This window comes from Antechinus flavipes, chromosome 3 (genome assembly GCF_016432865.1).
Source record: "Antechinus flavipes isolate AdamAnt ecotype Samford, QLD, Australia chromosome 3, AdamAnt_v2, whole genome shotgun sequence".
NCBI classification, from domain to species: Eukaryota; Metazoa; Chordata; class Mammalia; order Dasyuromorphia; family Dasyuridae; genus Antechinus; species Antechinus flavipes.
In genome coordinates this window covers 424,032,384-424,046,376 of record NC_067400.1, presented here as the reverse complement: position 1 = coordinate 424,046,376, position 13,993 = coordinate 424,032,384, and the positions used below count along the sequence as shown (strand labels likewise).

The 13,993-nt window shown below is 36.7% G+C and overlaps 1 protein-coding gene across 1 annotated transcript in view; it reads left to right on the top strand.

The window, feature by feature from the left end:
- Positions 1–6,679, top strand: part of B3GALT1 (beta-1,3-galactosyltransferase 1) — a 595,978-nt gene extending 589,299 nt beyond the window's left edge. Inside the window, exon 7 of the mRNA XM_051986229.1 lies at positions 3,472–6,679. Coding sequence (XP_051842189.1) covers positions 3,692–4,672 — 981 coding nt within the window. The 5' untranslated portion in view covers positions 3,472–3,691 and the 3' untranslated portion in view covers positions 4,673–6,679. The remainder of the gene's footprint in view (positions 1–3,471) is intronic.
- The last annotated feature ends 7,314 nt before the right edge of the window (positions 6,680–13,993 follow it).

Here is a 13,993-nt window from a genome sequence, read left to right as displayed (position 1 = left end):
CTTTTTGAAATTGTGAGAGGTTACTATTGTATTGATCAGAGACCAGGAAAACATGGCCGGGAAATAAGCAGGTAATGATGCTAATGGGTTCCAATGGAATAAGAGGGACAGGTGAGTAAGTGAGCCTACAACACAGGGTGTGGAAAAGGAGAACAATTGGGATAGAATTGAAGTGAGGGGGAGGGTGATTCTGGAATCCTTTATGGAATTTCTTTCCAATCCTGTAGGAGCAGAAAGAATGTTGTTAAAATAAGAGCATGAAATCTTGAATTGAGTCTTAGATTTCCAAAGCATTCTTTGTTTCTCTTTGGAGATTTCAAAGAATACAGCAAACTATATTCTTTTTAATCTGCTTCCCCCCAATTTTTCCACCAGGAGTTTGGCAATACTAGGGCCTAGATTTGGACAGTGTTTATTACAGGTCAGCTGGAGCCCTCGCTATATTCAGAGTCATGCTGCTAGGAGCTATTCTAATGTTCATTTAAGAAGAATCATAACTACAATGAGCTATTGCTGGCTTCCCTCCTATGGCTCATATATTCACATTCTGCTCTTGGCTTAGACAACATGGTGTCTATTGACTCTGCTTTTATTCATCCCTGTCTTCTTATTTTATTATGATGATTGTGCTTAGGAACATGAGTCTCCATCCATAACCTCAGTTAAATTCTTTCAATACAATGCATACATTGAAGTGCATAGTTTATTCTAAAGCTGAGTTTGTTGAAATTCACATCCATTATCTCCTATCTCTGACTAGCAGGACTACTGCAGTATGCTCTAACAAGGAAGCCAGAGACAATTTTTTACATGAGTGAACTTTGTAACCTAGCCTACCTTTAAAAATGACATGCTAGAAGTTGGAGTTCTAGGAAAGAACCAGGAGTTCCTAAGCCAACTTTTTCATTTGAATGCTAATTGAAATACTCATCACTTCCCCTTGAATTGGCGTCCCCCAAATTCAAAAATCTCATTTTCTAGAATCCTACTGTATTTATAGGTAAGTGTATTCTAAGGAAGCAAACAATTAGCAAGGACTAGTGTAATTTCACCTGGATATATATCACTGACACTCTGAACTGGCAACAGAAATATCTGCCAGAAGGGTCAGGGAATGGTTTCAGCATATGAGAGAACAAACAGGAGTGTGAGAATGTGTGTGTGTGTGTGTATGTGTGTGTGTGAGAGAGAGAGAGAGAGAGAGAGAAAGAGAGAGAGAGAGAGAGAGAGAGAGAAACAGAGATGGGGGAGAGAGAGAGAGAGATGGGAAAGAGACAGAGAGACAGAGACAGAGACAGAGACAGAGGGAGAGGGAGAAGGAGAAGGAGAAGGAGGAAGGGAGAGAACTAGAAATCAAGAGTAGGTATTGACATGTTTAACATATATTAGATTAGTTGCCATCTAGAGGAGAAGGTGGGGAGAAGGAGGGGGGAATTTTAGAATATAAGGTTTTGCAAGTCAATGTTGGAAAATTATTCATGCACATATTTTGAAAATAAAAAGCTTTAATAAAATTTTGAAAAGTAAAATAAATAGGAACAATGGATAACAGTGGACAAATGGTGAATTTCCATATGATATAAGGAAAAATGCTTTAAAAAATAGTTGTTGAAAGAGAAGGGAGGTGTATTGGGAGAAACTACTTTTGATGTTGTTTAGTCGCTTTCAGTTATGTCCCTCTCTTTCTGACTTCCTTTCAGGGTTTTTTATGAAAGGACTGGAGTGATTTGACATTTCTTACTCCGGCCCATTTTACAGATAAGGAAACTGAGGCAAAAAGGGTTAAATGACTCAAATTGTGTATGGACAGAATACTGGCCTTGGAGGTGAGAGAATTTGTCTTCCACTTCTGGGTTTGAATTTCATCTCTGATACTTCCTAATTGGAACATGGATTAATCACCCATCTGAAAGCACAACAACAAAAACAATATTAAACTGAAACATAAATGTCAATTGAATATGAGGAGGCAGAAGGATGAAGTGAAAAGAATGTTGTGTCAAGAGATATAGGATTTGCATTGCTATCTTTGTGACTTTATGGGAATTACTACATCTAAGGGATGTACTGTTAAATATTTAATGATAGACTCTCAAAAAAATCTACACAAGACACTTTCAAATTTAATCTAAATTATTAACATTTCTCAATTACATTCTTTAGCCTAGACAATCAACAAAACAAAAGATCAAGATCTAATAGGTAGCATTTACCATTTGGTTGATATAAATGCTCACACTGAAAATTTAACAGCTTTTGTAAACCAGCTGGCTTTAGTTCACCTTTGATTATATTTCTGTGGACCTTTTTGAAATGAAGATGTTTACTTCTAAGGTCTCTTCCTACTCATCCAGCTATAAACATATCTGTTTCCTTCAAGAATAATGATTAATTAGGGTAAGAGTAGAAAGAATAGGGATTGGATTTGTAATTTCATTGGTGGTGATGGTTGTTTGTTCTTCGTTCTAGAAGAAGACTATGATGTGAGGGAGATGATGGCCGTGATATGAAAGTGTATTGGATTTCACTTTGGGAGGACTGCAAAGTCACCTTATTTCTCCTCTAGTGCCATCTGGGTCCAGTGGGCAAAATATAAATCAGGATTGCAGTGGCAGAACTTAACTTTTTAAGCTAAGGTATTGAAAAGGTCTCAGTTTGGCTGAAGCAATGTCCATTCTGCAGTTAGGCTAGGTAAAATTTGAGGCAAAAAATGGCCTTTTTTATCTAAACAAAATAAAAAGAGAGAGAGTCAACCTGGGAGAGTTTCTGGCCAAACCCTTAGGATTTCTAGCCAAAATAGCAACAATTGCTATTTACATTCACTCTGAGGCAATCTTTCTGGCTCCAGGGCTAGCCCTACATTGTTGCCGATAGAATTCTCATGTGAAAAAATATTTATCTTTTACCAATGCAAAAGGTTGGTACTTTTTCATCAACTTATAGTCTTGGCATTGCCTAGAGTGCTCAAAATATTAAGTGACATGACCCGTGTCACAGATCTTGTTTGTGCCAGAAGCAATGTTTGAACCCTTCCTGACATTTATACAGTAGCCACCATGGTCCAAGTACTTTACAAATATTATTTTTTAAATCCTTATAACAACCATAAGAAGTAGGTGCTATTATTATTCCCATAATTATTATTCATAGTGTCTGAGGCAGCATTTGAACTCAGGTCTATGCCTCTAGATCTAGCACTCTACCGTACAACATGGCTATTTACTGTTTGATTTGTTCCTTACAACAATTTTGGGAAATAGATGCTACCACCTTCTATCCCCTTTGTACAGATGAGGAAACCAAGGCAATCAAGTGACTTTCTCATGCCCTATATACATACCACAGTGCCTCTAATGAAACAGGAGGGCATTATAAACCATAAAATCTTCATGATATCTTAATAATTCTGAATTGAAATATCAAACCATGTAAACAAGCTTAACAAACAGTTTGCTTTCTTGCATTTTGCAGAATTAAGAGGAAGACTTATAAAGACATGGAACCCATCATCACAGGGTGGAAGAAAGTAGAGTGACAAGCCTGCTACTGATACCTATGAACAATCTCACAGTAACTTGTATTTATCGAACTTTAAGATTTTCAAGTAATATGCTGCCTTTGCAGGACAAAGAGATGTTAATGGTAAGAAGGCTATTTATTCAATATACTGCATAGAAGAGCTGCAAAGACAATGGCTTCAAAGGTCTCATGTCTCTATGTTTTGACAGTTGTGTGCTGGGCTAGTGCTCTTTGGTACCTAAGTATAACTCGTCCTACTTCTTCCTACTCCGGCTCTCGGCCATTTACTAATGTTGCTGCGGCCAGGAAGAATGTTACCTTTGGTAATATAAGAACTCGACCTATAAACCCACATGCATTTGAGTTTCTCATAAATGAGCCTAAGAAATGTGAGAAAAGCACCCCCTTTCTTGTCATCCTCATTAGTACCACACACAAGGAATTTGACGCCCGGCAGGCTATCCGAGAGACGTGGGGAGATGAAAACAACTTTAAGGGGATCAAAATCGCCACTCTCTTTCTCCTAGGGAAGAATGCCGATCCTGTTCTAAATCAGATGGTGGAACAAGAAAGCCAAATTTTCCATGACATCATCGTGGAGGACTTCATTGACTCATACCATAACCTCACCCTCAAAACTTTAATGGGGATGAGATGGGTTGCCACTTTCTGCTCAAAAGCCAAGTATGTCATGAAAACAGACAGTGACATTTTTGTAAACATGGATAATCTCATCTATAAACTACTAAAACCCAACACCAAACCAAGGAGAAGATACTTCACTGGCTATGTCATCAATGGAGGACCAATCCGGGATGTCCGCAGTAAGTGGTACATGCCCAGAGATTTGTACCCAGATAGCAATTACCCGCCGTTCTGCTCAGGGACTGGCTATATCTTTTCAGCCGATGTAGCAGAACTCATTTACAAGACCTCACTCCACACAAGACTGCTTCATCTGGAAGATGTGTATGTGGGACTGTGTCTTCGGAAGTTGGGCATTCACCCTTTCCAAAACAGTGGCTTTAATCACTGGAAAATGGCCTATAGCTTGTGTAGATATCGCCGAGTTATTACTGTGCATCAAATCACACCAGAAGAAATGCACAGGATCTGGAATGACATGTCAAGCAAGAAACATCTCCGGTGTTAAGATTTGTACAGATGTAAATGTCTTTTGTTTTCTCTTTCTTTCTTTTTTCTTCCTTCTTATTTCCTTCTTTTCTTTCCGTTTTTCCTTTTTTCTTTCCTTCCTTCCCTTTTTTTCTTCTTTTCAATTTGAGAGCCTAAATAACTAGGAGTTTACACCTGTAACTATGGGGAATGACTTGTGAAGGAGTTTGCAAAAAAATAATTTCCCTCCATCTTCCCTAATGTCTTAATTCCTTTCTTTGATCACCAGTTTACAAATGTCACATTCTCATTATACAAGTATTATACAAGTTTAAAGTGCCAGATGCTAACCTCAGGGCATAGGGCATTACTGTTTAACTCAAGAAGCATCTCCCAAATCTGTGCACCCCAAAGGAGAAACTGGCTGAATAATACGCAGCTACCTAGTCTGTATCTGAGTTGGAAATCTGGTTTTGAGAGAAGGAAAATCACCTCAAAATGCCTTCATTTTATCCCTTCAAAGACAAAATAAGTTTATTTAAAAACCCATTTAGAAATAGAGTCAAGACACAGTGACTGGGAGTATTTTTGTGTGATATTTACATTGGTTTTTTCCATATATTGGCATGTAAAATGTGTGATATATACAATTCCACTCCCAAAAATAACTTAGCATTGGCAGAAAGACAGGAATTGGATGTGTGGGAATTTGAACTTGAGAATCTGATGTTCTGTAAGTTCAGGAACCAATTTTATTATTCATCCAAGGATTAAACACGTGATGGGCAGCAGGTAGAATATATATAGAATGCTATTTAACAAAATAAATAGAAGATTTATTCTTAGTTCTTTCAGACAAACATAAGATTGTGCCTCCAAGGGAAATTGCCAAATGTAACTTTACCTGCCTCTACCCAGTATGCAAAATCACTGAGTGGTACACTAGGAGTTTGTAGGTCATGTGGGCACAGGTTCCAGAGAAGGAAATAAAGGGAATATGTGGCCAGGAAGAGTAATACATAACAGTGCAAAGATAGCAGATTCTGAAAGTACCAAAAGAATTAGAGCCTAAGAATCAACTAAGGGGCTCTGCTAATAAATAAGAAAATGGTGAATGGGCATCAAATCTGGTTAGTACACACCATGAGTGTAGTGCATACTTTAGTACAATTGAATGTCAATATTACATGTAATTGCATTAGCACTGAGGTCTTCTCAGGGGCAGAGGTATAAGAGATTTGCAGTGAGGGTAGGTAAGCCTGCCACAAGACTCATAGTGTCAAAGGAACAAATGATGGAAACCTCAGTGTGCCTCAATTTATTCATTTGCAAAATGGTAATTATTAAAAAAAAAAAAAACCCTACCTCCCAGATGCTGTGAATTTTAATTCATGTTTGCTAAGTACTGAAATCCTCAGCTGAAAGGTGCTATGTATGTGCAAAGTATTATTATTGTTATATTATTATTATTATTGCTATAATCCCAGTAACCAGGAAGTAATAATGAGAAACAGAGGAGGTATGGTGTCTGGAGGGCTAGTCTTGAAGTTAGGAAGACTGGGTTCCTGTCCCATTTCTAACACTGTGGGTAAATCACTTATTCTCTTAGTTCTTCAAGTGTTTTAACTCTACAATGTCTGATTTGTATGGGGCAGAAAGTTTCTACATTGAGAAGTTCTTATTCAGATTTAAATCATGGATCCAGTTTCCACCCCCCCCAAAAAAAAAGCAAACTACTAATTATCATCAGTAATACACCACATGTATTGACATAAAATTCATTACACTTAATCTTGACTATTGATCTTCATGCATCATAAATCATTAAAACATTTACTTCTCTCTAGTCTAAATTATAACAAGAGTTCTTAACCTGGAATCCATTTTTTAAAAAATGTTTTGTAACTGTTTCAATATAATTGGTTTTCTTTGTATTGCTACATATTTTATTTTTTTTGAAAAGGTATTCTTTTTTATCATTATAGCTTTTTATTTACAAGATATATGCATGGGTAGTTTTTCAGCATTGAAAATTACAAAACCTTTTGTTCCAATTTTTCCCCTCCTTCCCCCTACGCCCTCCCCCAGATTGCAGGTAGCCCAACACATGTTAAATATGTTAAAGTATACATATTTTATTTTCTGCCTTTCATTACACTATTATGAAAATGGGTCCTTTTTAGTAGACTGAGAAAGGGGTAACCGAAGCACCTACAGGAACTTTAATCGTGTTCCCTCTGGCATCACTTAATGAAACATTATTTCCATGTGTTGAATACTATCCCTCTGTGCTGAAGGATAATGTTTCTTCCAAAAGTTGGGGGCAGACAGCATATTTTTGGCAAAAGTTTCTGCCTTTTTGAATGTTAGAATAAGCTGAGTTTACTTAGAGAAATATGCAACTTGACATCTCCACCATCATTTGAATTAAAGCCTCTCTGGGATTTGAGAATAGGGAAAATTAACTCACTTTACCACTCACCTATCCAGAAAGAAGAATAAACACAGCAAAATAAATGACAAACCAAACATTGATGATAATGCAGCATCCATTTGGGAAGTTTTGCTTATGATCAGTGATATGAAGACAGTACTTTATTTTTGTTTTTCCTATTTTGATTGGTTGAATTGTTTCAATCTTTAAAAAGTAGTCCCCTGGAAGTTCTTTAAGTCTCACATCACCCAGAGACATTAAGACCTAGGATCTAATTAGTCACCCCTTCTCTTAACATATAGACACACACATATGCATACGTACACACACAGGTATATACATGCATTGCATTTATATACATACATGTATGTGTGTCTATCCACCCATACATGTGAATATGTGTATAGTCATATAGCTTATTTCAGTTTGGATGATACAATAAAAACATTAGAAAAATTGGGGAGAAATTGAGCCCCACAAGATCAGTCAGCTTCTTTGTCCAGTAATTATTGCCAGTTCTCAACTCAATAATATCTTCCTGTCATTCAAAATATAACATATATTTGTGTTTAATATCTATTAAATTGTTAAACAGTTGAATTGGCCCTTGCTCAAATAATTTTGCCTTGTATCTGTCCAATGCCCAGCCAACAATTCAATATGAAGGAACTACACATTATGAGCATGACATATATATATATATGTGTGTGTGTGTGTGTGTGTGTGTGCGCGCGCGCGCGCGTGTGTGTGTGGTTTTATATATATATATATATGTTTCTTATGTATATGTTATAAATATATACATATTATGAATAGACCTTTCTAGCATAAAATAAAACAAAAAAATCAAAAACAGTGATTGTTATTATTTTGGAAATTTCTTTAAATCTTCATTTAAAAAAAGGTCTATAATGCACAGAGGACAAACATGTAAATATCCATCAAAGACCATGTGTATATATTTTAAAGGAATCATCTCTCTTCAACTGTACATATAGAGGTGGGAGCCTGCCTACTGGGTAGCATTTGGCTCTGCATGGGGCTTGTCTGAGCAACTCGCTTTGTCCCGTGGTTCTGTAGCCTTAATTAAAGCATGTTTGCCCTCTATTTTTGAATGTTTGAATTTTTTTATGTTAGGTGATCAAGGAAAGCCTCTAACTTCCTACTTCTGTTAATTTTCTAATACTGGCTATATCAAGACTCCAATCAGTTGGGCAGCCCTTAGAAAGAATTTTTTATCTTTTGTCTTTTTTAAAGAGCAATGGATAGAAAGCTGGTTTACAAGGTTTCAGGCTAGTTTTTAGCATATGCTGGCTGTATGGTAAGTCACCTCTCAGTGACTAAGCCAAAACTGAGACTCTTAGTTTCAGTCAAAGTTCTGACCTGCCTTAGTAATAGACTTTCTTCACCAAGGAGTTCCCTTCACCAATACAATCACAGATCCAACCCCTCTCTCTATTCTATCCCTATCTCTTATGCCATTCTTTCCCCACCCCTATCCTTATTCCTATCCCAACCCTTTTCTCAGATTTAAAACATAATCGCAGGTAGCAGCCTCCACAGGGTCATGCAGTCAGTTTTTGTCTGATAACCTGCTTCTCATACCTCCCATCTACAGTGTTGCTTTTGCACAGGATGATGTATCCCAGCTCATTGTCTGCATTCTTAATGTTCCTTTTTCAAATGAGCCTTTCAGTTTTCTTTAGATAAAAAGTTGCAAGGTTTTCTATTCTTTTCCTATAACACGGCGAATGCCAATTTGAATATAACACTGGAGCTGTAGAAATCACTGAAGTCAAAAATCGGAGGAAGCTCCTGTTTACTTTAGATGGAATTTCAACCACTCTAGCCTATTGGATGGATATGTTATGGGGGTAGGGGTGTGGGGATGAAGGGAAATACCCCTTTGCCGAGGGGTGAGGGGAAGACTTTTTCAATAAAACTTTTCCTATCAAAAGACAGTGGAATATTTAACCCAAAGTACCTGGGATTGATTTTCTATCTTTCATAATATGTGATTTCAGTGGAGGAATTAACTCTAATTTCTGCTGTAAAGGGGGAAATGGTTTTTATAAGCAAAAAGCAACTTGTGAATGAAAGAAGCAATTTATTAGAGAAGCTTGTTAATAAAAATTGACATTTAGGTGTATCATTATATATGAATGGATGTATTTATGTATTTATTTGTCAAAATTGTATATATTGTTTCATCAGAAGTAAGTGTCCGTAAAAGTGCACTCTTTGGGTTTAAAATATTATTTAGGTTTACGTGGGGTTGCTAGTTGAGCTGCTAATCAGAATACTATTTTTTGTATTAATGTCAAAAAACAAACAAAAAAAGACAAATTGAAGCTGAAGGTGTGTGTACAGTTGGTTTCTTCACCTTCTTCTTGAAATGTAAACTCTCCATTGACTGGAAAGCACGATGCTAATGTATAGGCCCATCTGTCATGAGGAAGATTATTGTTCCATAAAAGCTGATTTTTTAACCATTGGGAAAAATAAACAGAAGGAGAACATATTTTTTACTTTATCTGCTTCTTTTCTGACTCTCTTCTATGAAATACCAGCAATTTTCAGTGTTAAAATAAACAGACATTTTACAATTCACCATTGACCTCCCCCAAACAACAATCTCAATATGTGTAACAGCTCTGAAACCAAAATAAGCCACCAAATTGTTCATTGCTCCTGAAAATTTCAATATGACCTCAGCGCATTCAGGGAAAATTAACTTCAAGAGCATTTGGTCTAGTGAACCAAATGTTGGTCTATGATAGACAGAAAATCTGAATCTTTTTTCTGAACCCTTTTTGGCCTTCATGACTGCAGTACCTTTCCACGGCTAGAAATGGAGATAATTTTTTTCTATTCTCCATAGAAAATATTGAGTTAATAAAATGCTCAGAGAGTTTGGGGTGTTTAAATATGGACACATTTCAAGTGAAGTTGGCCCTTCTCATATTTCTCTCTTACCTGAAGTCTTTATAATGTTACATTGTGATCAGATATTTGCATAGACATTTATAATTGTCAAGAAAGTGCAGGTGCCTTTGTTTCTGGGTGGAAAGTTGATAGCTATTTAAGAAAGGGAAGCTATGTTCCTGCCCTTGCTGGGTCATTGCTGGGTGCCCTTATTTCTTATTGGAAATGGAACTATGAATCCTAACCACCTTCACACAAGGCAAAAGTATTCAAGGCACAAAAATCTCCTCAGTGTAGCCAAATACTTACATTCACTACCTTTTGGAAATGTCATGATCTATTTAAAATTTCATTTGTACTTCTTCAAAAAGGAATGCCTGATAAAGAAATGGGGAAATACCTTGATTGAAGAATAGCATCGATAAGCATACTAGTGTTATCTCTATGTTGCCAGGGAAAAGACAACATAAAAATTAAGATGAATAGTATTAAAAAAAAAAAAAAACCTGACAGCCACATATATTTTAGAGATATTTCCTTTTCCTTCAGACACTTTCAAAAAAATTATAAAAGCCTGATTCTAATTGTAACAATTACCCAAGGTTTAATTAATATATTGCTTAAAGTTGTGTGGGTATTAGAATGGGGAGGGTGGGTTTCATACGGCTTGATTATCATAATTACAAGCATTCTATTTTCTCATTTACTTAATTGATTGTCATAGATTTCCAGATGAATTCACGCTGCTGGAAGAGAATTGAATAAATTTCTGGAGCAGGGGGAAAAAAAAGAACCTGGGCTATTTAGAAGAGCAGTGTGTCTCAGAATGTAATCCATGTGAGCGTAAAAAATTGCCCTGGATAATATCTGCTTACCTTTCTGTTAGTTAAAATGGGTATTTTTTGTGTGTGTGAAATGAAAAAGAAATGAATGAAAAAGTTTTATTGATTCAGCTACATCTATAATGACACTGGTTCCACTGGCTTTGAGGCTAGCATTGCCTAGTACACACAAAAAAAAATCTTCCATTTAGTTTTCCTTATAGAATCTATTAGTTTGGTACATTATGTTGGCTATTTGTTATGCCTCTTGCAATGACCTCAACCCTCACCTGAAGGGACTGCAGCATGAGAGGTGATTTATTCTCTCAGTGAGGTTTATTCCAGAACATTTACTCAGCAGAGGCTGCCTTCTATGTCAAGTTGGGCAGAATTGTGTGTGATGGTTTTATGATGAAGAATATTTTTCAGTGAGACAAGTATGACATCATGAAATAAGAGTCATGCTACAGAAGATTAGAAACCATCACCCAAGTCTTTCAAAGACTTGGATTTCCAACTTTAAGATGAGAAAATCTTGAAGATGTTCATCTTTTGCTGTGGTCATGATATTATATTTGTAATATTTAGATAATGGTTCTGATGAGTCCATTATATCAATGTCATGTGAAGGCAGGAGAAAATAAATACTTTTAAAAGAGAAGAATAGAGGAAAGAAGAAAAACAAGAAAAGTAATGTTACATGATTAAGAATAAATGTTAAAATAATAAAAAGATTATGAAGCTAAAAGTAATGGGAATTTAGAAACAAACTGCCATTGATTCGATAATTTCTAAGCTTTATGAATACATGTTAATGAGACAAAGCAAATTAGAAATCTATAACCCCACTCACTCAGCATCTAGTCCAAGTCACTAGAAACTTTAATAAAGTTTGGCTAGCTCAGAGCTCACATCCAGTTCTGAGGAGTGCAGAGAACAATCTATAACTTCCAATTATATTTTTTTCCTCTTGGAAGGAAAGGATTCTCCAGAGGACAATCCATCACTTGCAGGCTCATTAAAAAATCAGGCTCTCTCTTCACCCAAGGATTTTTATTCACACCTGTCTCTGAACACAGTTACTTCAACCAGCCTGGCTGATTCTCCTTAGCTGACTTTTCCATATGCATCTCTTTTTTAATAGTTTTCCCACAATTGTTCATTTTGTCTTCCTTCAACAAAAGATAACTCCATAAGTACAAATCTCTCTTCATGTCTGGCAGAGAGACACCAATGACATATCATTCTCAAGCAGGCTACTCAGCTTCTCTCAGAAAGAGGACCACAGACAATGAGGAAACGGCACGGAAGAGCTGAAGTGTCCCAGGTCAGCAGGTGAGGTAATGTGCAGATATCAAAGGTGCAAATAGGCAGTGGATCAGAATTCCATATAGGCAAGACTTTAAAAATTAGGCAATTTTCAAAGAGTAGCATGGGCAATAAATCTGGAATCCAGGGGAAAATCCAGAGAAGCTAAGTGAGTCTATACTGGATTTAGAAATCCAGAAAGACAAATTAAGGCAATGAGGTGACAGCCAGTCAATGAGCATTTCTTAAATACTAATTATGTGCCAGATATACTTCTAAGTACCAGGGATACAAAGTAACTTAGAATTCACTCAAGGCATCTGGACAACAGGCAAGAGGACAACAGTCAAACCTTTATATATCTAGGAAGATTGCAAACACTTATGATAGCCACAGTAAGACTGTTAAACTAGATAACTTTGTGTGTTTGATGACCATAGGTGGTGATAAATAGACTTGATGAGACTCATGGCCACTATGTAAACACAGACAATGCACTGACTGAGCAAATGCCTCACAGGAAAACTAAAAAACACCTCTCTATAGTAGCCCAACTGTTCTTACTTTCACTTACCAATTTTCTCCCAGGAAACCAATTACCAGCCCAGAAATAAAAGCCTACCAAAGAGGCAACTGACTCTTGTGCTATTGATCTGTTGATTGAAGAAGGCCACTTCTTCTAGCACAGTAGGAAGGGAATTATTTATAACATGGTTGCCATACATCAGGTAATCAGGTCAGCTGTGGCCCTGGAGAATCCCTATTAAACAGAGCTTTTAGGAAGTTTCTTTCCTGCCTAGCCATTTGTGTAAACTTTGTATGTCTTCCCTAATGCTCCATAGCCCTCAAAGAAGGTGCTGTGTGCTATGAAAAAGCAGAATTGCAGTAGCTCAAAAGAAATGTAAGATGAAAAAAATTAGAGCCATCTCCACTCCAAGGTTCATATAAACCATTTGTGTTCAACTTGTGGTAGAGTCTTCCAAATTTACATTAGTCCAATCAGCCACAGTAAGACACAACTGGACTTTGACCTCAACATAGTGATCTTGGTCTTCTTCAAGAATGGACAACTATGAGCCAGTGGTCCCTATACTGCATCATATAGACTTGATGATAGATTTTTGTGTGTAAATCCGGAAGATATAGTCTTCAAGTAGTTGAGACTCCTTTAAACTGTGTTCATCTGTGAATAGTGGAAATATCAGTGATTTCCTTTTCCCATGCTCCCTTCTCTAAGAGTTGCCCATGATCTCACAAATGAGGCAATCCTGAGTCAAATACAGACTATTCAGGTGAGTCTTAGAAAATATGTTTCTGGGGCCTGACCTCTTCTCACTCTTGAACATACTCAGAAAAGTGAGAATTTCTTGTCAGCAGTTTACCACAAGAACCAATCCCTAAGCTTGACTAGCTGGCAACCTTCAGGTGAAGGTTAGCTGTAAATCAGCAAAGTAATGTAGGGAGTCAGATTCAAATACAGTTTCAGACCCTTAATAGTTGTGTGGCCCTGTGCAAACAGTTTCATTCCTTTCTATCTTATTTTCTTATTTATAAAAAAAAGGGGATAATAAAAGCATCTACCTCATGGGGTTTCTGAGAGATTCAAATGATGTAACATGTAAAATGCTTTGTAAACCTTGAAATGCATAAATCCCAGCAGTTGTTATTGAGTCAATGAGAACATTAGGAAGGAACTGGATAGAGAGAAGTATAACTACTAGCAGTGATCTGAAAAAGCAGCCACTGCTTTTTGCTTCTTTTTAATAGTTGTTATTTCCACTTAAGTCCTACCATGATACATTTTGCTATGGAGGAGACAATATGTTCTCAGTGACTATTTCTGTGGGGCAGGACATCGGCAGGTTATGCTAGA